The 10,511-nt window shown below is 39.6% G+C and overlaps 1 protein-coding gene across 1 annotated transcript in view; it reads left to right on the plus strand.

Moving 5' to 3' along the window:
- Positions 1-1,317: 1,317 nt before the first annotated feature.
- The window catches only part of GPSM2 (G-protein signaling modulator 2), a 19,094-nt gene continuing 9,900 nt past the window's right edge, over positions 1,318-10,511 (plus strand). The window contains exons 1-3 of the mRNA XM_008943572.1: positions 1,318-1,611; positions 8,946-9,167; positions 10,242-10,377. Coding sequence (XP_008941820.1) covers positions 1,550-1,611; positions 8,946-9,167; positions 10,242-10,377 — 420 coding nt within the window. The 5' untranslated portion in view covers positions 1,318-1,549. The remainder of the gene's footprint in view (positions 1,612-8,945; positions 9,168-10,241; positions 10,378-10,511) is intronic.

A 10,511-nucleotide genomic window follows, 5' to 3' on the forward strand; every position in this document is an offset into this window, starting at 1 on the left:
CAGGAATGCTCATGGGTGACGGCTGGAGACTGGGTGGCTTACAGCCATCTGCCTGTGTGAGTTATCTGATGAGAGGTTCAGACAAACTTCCGGAGAGTAAATACCTGTAACACAGTCTTCCCAGTATGTGGGTTGCAGTGGTATTGTAAACTACATGTGTCATGCTTTGTAATTGCAAAAATAGACCCACACCCACTTGTTGATGCCAAATAATTCTAATGATGAGCATGGGAGACCAAAACAGATGTTTAACTGGAAGAATGTGGATGGTCTGTTTGAGGGGTGCTGTCAAGGTGGAGATGATGGGAAGCATGAGTCTTCATGGCTGGTACCTGATAAAACCAATGAGAGGAAGAGGCCTGGCCTACACTGACAATTGAAAACAGAGCACGTTGTGTTTTCTTCTGGTGACAGCTTTAAGTCTGAGCTCTGTTCCTGTCTTATGACATCTTTGCAGTCTCTTGATAAAATATGCATTTGTGAATTACATAACTGTATATCTACTTGCAAAGGAAGGTAACATGAGTACTGAGTAATAAAGACATCAACTCCTCTGCTTAAAAGTGGGTAAGCTTTCGAATACAGTTTCTTTTCTGTTAATCTTCTCCCTGCCGGTCTAAACATGTTTAATGTTTAAGTGCTGGCTGCTGCCATCCCTGTGAAGCAGAGTTTGAAGCTCCATATGTCAATGCTGCAGCATTTTGGAATGTGAAGCCGGTGTAAAAAAAGCTAACCAACCAACCAAGCCCCCCCCAAAATCTAAAGCAAACAGAAAACCCCAAACCCCCATATATCCCCTCTTTTCTTTTTGAAGCAGGGAGGGGAAGCAAAATAGAATTTAAACCTCTGCTGGCTTCTGTGCTCATAATGTTCCAAGTCTGATGACCTCCAGAATTAATGATCTCCAGATGGGATTGTGTCAGCGAGTTCTGACTGCTGTGGGACTTGAGCTAACTATCAGCATTTCAACAGTACTGCTCAAGTGTAAAGCAGTTTTTGATCTGTTTTATATATTATGCCTATTAATTAAAGTTCCAAGCTGCTTGCTTGGAATGTCATGAAGCCAAAGAATACTAAGGGTAAATGACTTAGTTGCCAGCAGGAAAGAGAGAGCTGGTTTTGGTTAAACCTTCTTTGCTTTCTTGCTTGCTTACAGGAATTGGCATTTGTATGCAGAAGGCTTTGGCCCTGGTTTAAGTTCTTGCTTGTTGCTTCCTGTTTGGTAGGAGCAGTGCGGTGCTTTTACATCAGCTGGGAATGGTTATGAGTTATTAACTGACTGTCAGACTTCAAGTCAAGCATCTTGTGTTCCCTTTCCAGAAACACAGCTGAATGGGCCACAGATGAACATGTTTCTGAAGGTTTAAGATGTCTGACACTGACCTCCTGACCTTAGTAATAAAGAAGAGTTTTTCAACAGGAGCTTAGGATATCTTTACTCCAGCTTACTAATACACTAACTGGAATGGTGTTCTGACAACACTTCTCCGTAGTACAGTGCTTCCCTGCTGCAGAACAGTGTTGTTTTCTCTGCTGATAATGCAACTCGATGGAGGAGAGCAATGTTCTGACAAGCATGCGTGAAGACCGTTCCTTTCATGTGCGATACAGGTAAGACTGTATTAGTTTTGGTACGGATGAATAAGTGCTGGTAATTGAAAACTAAACAAGTCACAACAAATAGTTTGGTAGTTCTGTTACCAGTATTATTGAAACTGAAAGCTAGAATAACCTTTTTTTCCCCTTTTACTCAATTTTTAAATGATGAAAATTCACTTGTTATACAGGAGGTCTTGTCTGTATAATTACATGATTGTGCAGCATGTGGAACCGTACAGGAATTGTCTGTATTTCTTTGTATTTCTGATGGAACGATATGAAGTGTGATCCCTGCATGTTAACACCTGCTCTCCTTTCTTTTAGCTTTTGGGCTGCATATGCAAATTGTTGAGTTTTGTCTGCTGAAGTTCTCGGTACTTGTCCCATTATTGCTTTCATGAACAAGGCATTTTTTAGTTGCACTGTCACCTAGAGCACTGTTTTCCTTGCTTAAAATACAGAGACTTAATTGATAGAAACTGCTTTAATACCTTGGACTAAAAAAGTACTCCCATTGCAAGTTGAGAGGATATGTGATTTCCCTTCTGACAGCTTTTACGTTTTTTTTCCTGGAATCCTCTTCGCAGACATGGGATGACATGCTAGCAATGCAGACTTGCTCTGATAAGCACGAACAGCAGCAGCATTGTGCAGTGGTGCACGGTATTTGGGTAGCTGGTGTTCGGAAGGGTAAATTTTGCAGCTCATTCAATAGGAAGGGACAGTGGAACACTGCAATTATTGTTTTAAAACAAACAAAAAGCGTGATTCTTGGTGTGCACTTCCTCTACCGTGGTTATCCTTGCTTTGGATGCCTTTTCCTTGCTAGCTAACCAGAACAAAGCACTTCATCAAGCCTGATCGTGAATGTCTCCAGGGTTGGGGCCTCCACCACCTCTCTGGGCAACCTATTCCACGGATCTATCACCCTCATATTGAAGAATTTTTTCCGAACGTCTACCCTAAATATCCCCTTTTGTAGCTTAAAGCCATTACCCCTTGTTCTGTCCCTACAAACCCTTGTGAATAGTCCCTCCCCTGCTTTCTTGTAGGCCCCTCTCAGGTGCTGGAAGGTCACTATAAGGTCCCCCTGAGCCTTCTCTTCTCCAGGCTGAACATCTCCAACTCCCCCAGCCTGTCCTCATAGCAGAGCTGCTCCAGCCCTCTGATCATTTTTGTGGCTCTCCTGTGGACATGCTCCAACAGCTCCATGTCCTTCTTGTGCTGGGGGCTCCAGAGCTGGACACAGCACTCCAGGTGAGGTCTCACCAGGGCAGAGTAGATCAGCAGGATCACCTCTCTCCATCTGCTGTCCATGCTTCTTCTGATGCAGCCCAGGATGTGATTGGCCTTCTAGGTTGCCACTGCACATTGGTGGCTCATGTCCACCTTCTCATTTACTAGTACCCCCAAGTCTTTTTCCAATGGACTGCTCTCTAGCATGTCCTCTCCCAGCCTGTATTGGTAATGCTGGTTGCCCCTCCCCAGGTGCAGGACCCTGCATTTGGTCTTGTTGAACCTCATGAGATTCACCTGAGCCCACCTCTCCACCCTGTGCAGGTCCCTCTGGATGGCCTCCTGTCCCTCTGGCACATCAACTGCACCCCCCAGCTTAGTGTTGTCAGAACACTTGTTGAGGGTGCACTCGATGCCACTGTCTGTGTCACTGATGAAGATGTTAAACAACACTGGTCCCAGTAGAGACCCTTGAGGGACACCACTGGTCACTTTTGCCCAGCTAGACGTTGAGCCATTGACCACTACTCTCTGGGTGTGACCATCCAGCCAGTTTCTTATCCACTGAACAGTCCACCCATTGAACCCATATCTCTCCAGGTTAGAAAGGAGGATGCTATGGGGGATGGTGTCAAAGGCCTTAGCAAAGTCAAGACAGATGACGTCCGCAGCTTACCGTTGTTTGTACAACAGCACATGTTATGGCTTAAAATGAATTCTGAAAATGTTCTGACCATGTTAGATTGCTATTAGATTGGTCTTCTCATCCATTTCATAGAAGTACAGTGTTAGTTCTGGTTAGCAGTGCAGTCAGCAGGAGGTGCTTTTTCATGGACAGTAGGGAGAAATTGGCAAAGAAACTGTAGTTTACTCTCTGCTCTCTTTATTTGGCTAAAATATTTATACGGTGGCTGCAGGAATCCCTAAGTGTGTGAGCTTCCTATTTCTCTGTGCTGTTTCTTGGATGTATCTGACTCCCAGCATTCCTCTAACATGTTTACCCAGGCTGTTGCTTATGCTCTTGCTACTCCCCAGACAACTATAGAAGGTCCTTGCTCACTCTTTAATAAAAGCAGGAGCTGTTTGAGGTGCTGCCTGTTTGTAGTACAGTCAGGGCAAAATGTCCTACTACTTTATGCTGTAGTTCAATACAGGCTTGAATGATGCTGATTAACAATAAAGTTATTAATGGCCTTATTAGACCTTCCCCTAAGAACTGTAATCTGATGAACATTTAAAAAACATGAAGGCACGGTTATTTTTTTAAAAATAATTAAATCTTTCAAAAATGTAGAGAAACTGCAAATGAATTCAGTGCATTGAATTAGAATTTTATGATGGCTTAATAGGTATAACTTGGAAAGATTTTATTTGAGAATAGTTTAAATTTTAATGTGGGAAAGAATAGGCCATAAACTATTGGGGTTGTTGGTGTTATTTTGTAGGTATTTTTTTACCTGCAGGTATTGTCCTGGGCTCATTTGCCTCTCAGACTGCTTTTTTCTTCCCACTGGTATTCCAGTAGAACTGTCTTGAAAAAGAAGCTGGTGGCTGACTCGTAAGGAAAGGCTTTACCACGGGTCTCCTCCTGACTGTGCAGGCTGTTTCTCTCTCCCTGCTGTGGTTGACCTGCATCACCTTAGCAGCTGTAAAAATGTTTAATGCTAGTTGAAATACGCTATTTTTTATTCTCGCATTGTTTAGTGACTGAAAATAAAATGTGTAAGTTAATAAATTGGACTAGTAAGTGATGTATAGAGTAAATATTTGTAGAACTCACTTGTCTTTGCCTGCTAAATTCACACACCAAAACCCTGTAACTCATTTTTACCTTGGCTGGAACAAAACAACCCGAAGTTCAGGTGTATTGTTGCCTTTTTTTTTTTTTTTTTGTATGTGTGTGTAGTGTTTTATTTGTAAATTTGCCAACAAACTTTGATTAAACACAGTATTGTAGTGGAGTTGTGGTGAAGTTGTTTGGAGGTGTGGGAATGCTTCTGCATTATATATAGAAACCAACAGTAAGGGCAGGAATCAGCAATATTATGTGACCTTCACTATAGGGTGCTATGGCATTAATAATTACATGCATCCGAGTTAGAGGTGTAATTGAGTTTCTTTGGTTTGTGTCTAGGCAAGTTACGTATATTGAAATGTTTATGGCAAATTGCATGGCAGCCCCATTCCCCCCCAATAGCAAAAAAATCCTCTTGGTGGGAATCAAATGGAGTAAAACTAAATTAATTGTGTTTAGAGATTGTAGTAATCAATGACTCCCCTTGTCTTCTATTGTCTTATTTCTTACTCATTTTCTGTTCTTTATTGTAAGCGGAGAACAGCTGAAGAGACACTCCAAAATGGGAAAAACACCCTAGGGAGGCTAGAATGGAGGCATATGCACAGGGTTTATATTTTTGTAAGTATAAAGGTTCAAAACAAAAGAGAATAAAGAAGGTCAGAGAAGGACAAGGGAAAGAAAAGAAGGGGCAAAGGGGAGGGGGGAAAAAAAAAAAAAGAAAGAAAAGGGAGCCAGGCCAGATGAAAAGCTTAGGGAGACAGATAAGGATGAGGTAGTTTTACAAATGAGAAATTATTCAGGAGATGCCAGCCTTTCAGAGAACAGGTCCAGGCAGCTATCAGCTGAGTAACAAAATGAAGCCCTGTGTGAGCATTTCCACGGTAATATCTGGAAGAACATTACCCTGTTTAGCAGGAACAGGATTTCATTAGAAGTACACAGATGAATGAGCCTTGTTCTCTTCTCTTCTTGCCTCTGCAGATTCAGTGTGTCTTTTGTTCAGCCATTTGGTGTTGAATAAATAAGTAATTCAATTCAGGCCTGGGAACAGAGAAAGAAATTTCATATTCTCCTTGTAACTATTTAATGAATTCATAAAACATTGATAACGTCACCTTGTCTACACCTGTGACTTGCTGCTTAACCATTAGTAGTGACAGTTAAAACAGTCTTGGAAAACATTGTGAAGAAGTGACTTTTTTTGACTACAGAACGCTTATGTACATCTTTTTTAAACAAACCAAAAAAGTATTTATTTTCATAACAGTCCTTTAATTAATGGAGGAAAAAAAAACCCAAACCAACAACCCCAAATTTTCTCTGAGTCCAGTTTTGGAACTTGATGGCTAAGCCTAACAAACCTCTATAATAACTAAATGATTTCCTACCTCTTATGTACTGCGAATAAGATATTAATACTTGGTACAGGCAACCGTGGAAATAAATATTTAATTTTATCTTTTTTATTTTTTTTATACCTTATTTAGACTTTGAAATTGTAGAAGGCCAGTAAGAACGGATCCAAATGGAATTACAGCTTTAATTTGCCCTAGAGAGTCTAGCAACCTATTAACACAACCTTTCTAGAGTTGCACTGAAGAGTCGTGTTAAATTCAGGGTTCTTTTTTACTTGTACAATTACTAATTGCATTCTCAGTTACTTTTTGTAATTCTGGTTGAATTGAAACACTGTAATAACTGATTTTCATCAGACTGGGTATAAGCCTTGGTTAGCTTCCTAGTTATTTATGTTCTGTATGAAAACCCCTGAATATTTTGTTTTTATAAATTATGTTAAGCTTGGAGTTGCAAAGTCAAAACTATCACATTCCAGGTTCTTTGATGAAATGGTTAATGCTGCCTTGCCATTTGGCAGTCCTTGGCATTGTGTGAAATTGACTGAATGTGGTGCATCAGGAAAATGTGCCACCATGGCCACAGTGTTCTCTGATACTGTCTTTATACCTTTTTTAACTGTGCCTCTTCTTCCTATATTAGGTAGCCGATGCACCAGTTACAAATCAAAGCACAAGTCTTTTTTTTTTTAAACAGGATAAATTCACTCATAGAACTGGAGTCCAGTGTAGCATTTTGACTATTACTATGTCACAGACACGTTTTGCTGAAAGCTCTACCCTTGTTAGCTGTTCAAGCTAGAAGTCTAAAGAAATGAATGTGTTTGTGTAATGGCTTAAATCTTTGCACTAAGGAGCACCATATTTTCTAGCCATCACTTTAATTGGATGTGTCAGTTAACATGAGGTGCCCGGAGAGCACCTCTTTGGATAGGATTAAGATTACCCAGTGAAGTGTTTTAACTCTTAAACCTTCAGTTGCTGACGGTGTAATCATTTCTGCCTCTGCTTAACTGTACTTAATCATTTCTGCCTTTTTCGGTCTTCCATTCAATACATGCACAATGTAATAAAAACCAGGTTGTGTGTTTGAGCAAATAGGGATGCTTTAACTTCTCTGAGAAGAGTTTTCAAACCTAAAAATACTGCTTGTGTTATGGATATCCAATCTGAGAAGCTGGGCCTGGGAAGAACTTCATGCCTGAGTTACCATTTGCTGTCTGCACCTCTTCTGCCTACCAAACATACTGTATTTTTAATTGCAAAAGTTAACTATGTCCGTCATCTCCTTTTGCCTAAGTTGTGGAATGTCAAAGACCAGCAGGTATGGTACTATTTTGTGTTGGTAGCTTATTTTATTTAGGATCCAAATTCTTCTAGGTCTCTTGAAAGTCAGTGGATTTTTCAAAAATCTTTCCTTCTTGCTCAGATTTGCGTAGAATGTTGTGGGATCTGTTTTTTTTTTTTCTGATTTAGAAAAATTAAGAAATGCAAACATTGCAGGTATATTAAACACTTCATTGCTATGTCTTGTCAAAACAGCTGTCTTCTGATGTTGCCATGGAAATAACTTCAGGAACAGCAAACATTTGATTGTTGCCTTTACTGCTCTGTGCATATCACAGGAAATTATTTTAGGAAAATAATTCTAAATGGCTTATTCTTACAACCAGGTAAAAATCAAATGATGACGTTATGAGGGATATCTTTAATTACATGAAATATTCTCTGTTGGAGCCCTTATACTTACTGTGTAATCCATCGTGAAGAAAGATTTAAAACAATATAAAAATGTATGGCTGATGTCCACTTTTTGGCCATATTAACATACACTTTTTAAACACAGAACATCTATTACTGAATTTTCTTTTTGAAAAATCTTTTAAAAGTAGAATGATGGCAGTTTTATGAGCTTTTTAAAATGCATCTATCTTAAAAACTAGAGAACTATACTGCTTCAAGATCCAGACCCTGAAGTTGTCTTCTTTCTCATCCTCCTCTCCCCAACCTCCCTTGCATCTTGGAACTGGAAAATAGGGAAATGTTTACTGTAGGTAATAGGTAGCACTTACTGAAGTGTTAACTTCTGTATACCTGAATTCACAGTGGCAAAAATACATGTGGATGTGTTTTGGCAGCTGCAGTTCTTTAACGGCTTCTGTGTTCCTTGTTCAGAATGTAATCTGAAAATTCTGCTATAAATTAATGAGTGTCTTCTTTACTGTTTGCAGCATTTTTTTACCTGTATAATTATACAGTTATGTGCTCATAATAATAAAAAATATTCCAGTGGCTTCTGGGATGATGACATCTCAGTTAAGTACCTTGAATTGACTTACATTTTGTTTTTAATTAATTCTAGACCTTTTTTCTTTACACTCGGAAAATTTTCATAGCAGTGGCACTATAGGAAATGATGAAGTGCCAAGAAGTAATGAATTACATAAGAAACAACTTTAGGAAAAATAGTCATAGTCTTGATACACAAGAATATTGGAATTTTAGTAATTTTTTTTTCTTGTGACTTTGTGTAGGTAACTGCCATCAACCTAAAGATAACAGTGCTTAGTTTTTCAAAATCAGTATTTGCCAGGAATAGCTTGATTTTTGGGTTACTTTTCTGAAATTGTCTAGACAGTGAAAACTGCAGTTTTGAATCGTACAGGTGCTGTATATGGCCTGAGCAGCGTTTGGATTTCCTCCCTGAGACTTAGGGGGGGGAAAAAAAACACCTCAGTGCTATTTCTGTCACTGTTACATTTGCTTTTCTCTGTTGAAGTTGCAATTCCCACTTCAGCATTAGCTTCTGTGCTATTATAGTACCACTTGTGGTGTGGTGCCACCTCCCTGTCCTAAAATAGAGACCTTCTGAGTAAGATCACCCCTTTAGAACTCAAGTTATTGGATAAAGCGGTACATTTAGAGTGACTGTTTTTCTTTTTACTTAAATTGTGCAGGATGGAGGCTTCCTGCCTGGAGCTGGCTTTGGAAGGTGAGCGGCTGTGTAAAGCAGGAGACTGCCGAGCTGGTGTGTCCTTCTTCGAGGCAGCCGTGCAGGTTGGAACTGAAGATTTAAAAACACTCAGTGCTATTTACAGCCAGTTAGGCAATGCCTATTTCTACTTACATGAATATGCAAAGGCTTTGGAATACCATCACCATGATTTAACTCTTGCAAGGTAATCTTGTCTTTCTTTAACCATATTCTCCATTTCATACCATTCTTGTAGAGATGAGCAGTTGACTATTCATTTTCCTGCCAAACCCTGCTGTTACAGCTGGATAATGAGTGACTGTGGTGGTGACAGAGGGCTAGAGGGTCTGGCAGGTAACTTGATTGCCTTTTAACCTGGGAGCTAATACTTGGTCTAGCACCATAATCCTGGTACTGACTGAGGCATCACCAGGTTTGTGGGTAATTAACTGGCTTTTTTAAATCCCCGCTTTCTTTACCCTTTCCTGTTTCTAAGACTCAGTCTGTCTGGTTCTCCAGAATGTTAAGCCGTCTCTCTGGTAACTAGACAGACTCATTCATGTCCCTATGTGTAAAACTTGTAACTGTGTGCAGTCTAAAAACCCTGTGCATTCCATCTGCTATTTATGCATCTGACTTGGAATAGGTTGGTATAGATCCAACAAAAGGCACAGGCACCTAATGCACTTAACCTCACTTTAGGCACAAATCTATTCTTCCCCCTGCTGTAACTTTCTCAAGAGCTGTAACCTTGTAGGAACTTGTTTTGTTGTGTTACTCCCCAGGTACAGCAGTCTGGGTGGTTTGGTGGCAGTCTCGTGCCTTTGTCTCATTTAGAATCAAGAAATGTAGTATTGCCTCTGAGCTTGCTGGGAGACCTGCATGTCTTGTAAATAATACAAGACTGTGACAGTCAAATAAAGTGCAGAAACAGTTAAACCACTCTTTCTGATGCTAGGACTGTCTTCCTATGTACTAATTAAGAATATTTTCTTTATTCTCCTCCTAAAATAAGTGATTTTTATTTTTGTTGTCTATTATCAATACAGTGAATACTAGCAGTTGCACAAACAGCACCAACAAAATTAAATGTCTGTAAACACAGGTTGAACTATGTTCATATTAGTGCATTTTAGACATAAAATGAACTGAATACATATGCATTTACACAGTTGTAATCTCCTTTCATAAATTCTTCTAATTGTCTACCATATATTGATCATCTACTTGGTTCCAAATTATACACTATTAACTGTGTGCTTTATTTCTGCAATTTTAGGACAATTGGGGATCTACTGGGAGAAGCTAAAGCTAGTGGGAATCTGGGCAACACCTTAAAAGTACTTGGGAATTTTGAAGAAGCTATTGCTTGTTGTCAGAGACATCTGGATATTTCCAGAGAGCTTAATGATAAGGTAAGAATTGCTTAGGAATCTGGAAGTAAATTGCTAATACATATTACTGAGCCCCTGTTGTATTGATAATGTGTGCTGCCTTTCCAAGGGAAGTAAATGCTGCACATTCATTTATTTCTTCTAAACAGCAGGAA

This window comes from Merops nubicus, unplaced genomic scaffold (assembly GCF_000691845.1).
Source record: "Merops nubicus isolate BGI_N331 unplaced genomic scaffold, ASM69184v1 scaffold10797, whole genome shotgun sequence".
In the NCBI taxonomy this organism is placed as follows: domain Eukaryota; kingdom Metazoa; phylum Chordata; class Aves; order Coraciiformes; family Meropidae; genus Merops; species Merops nubicus.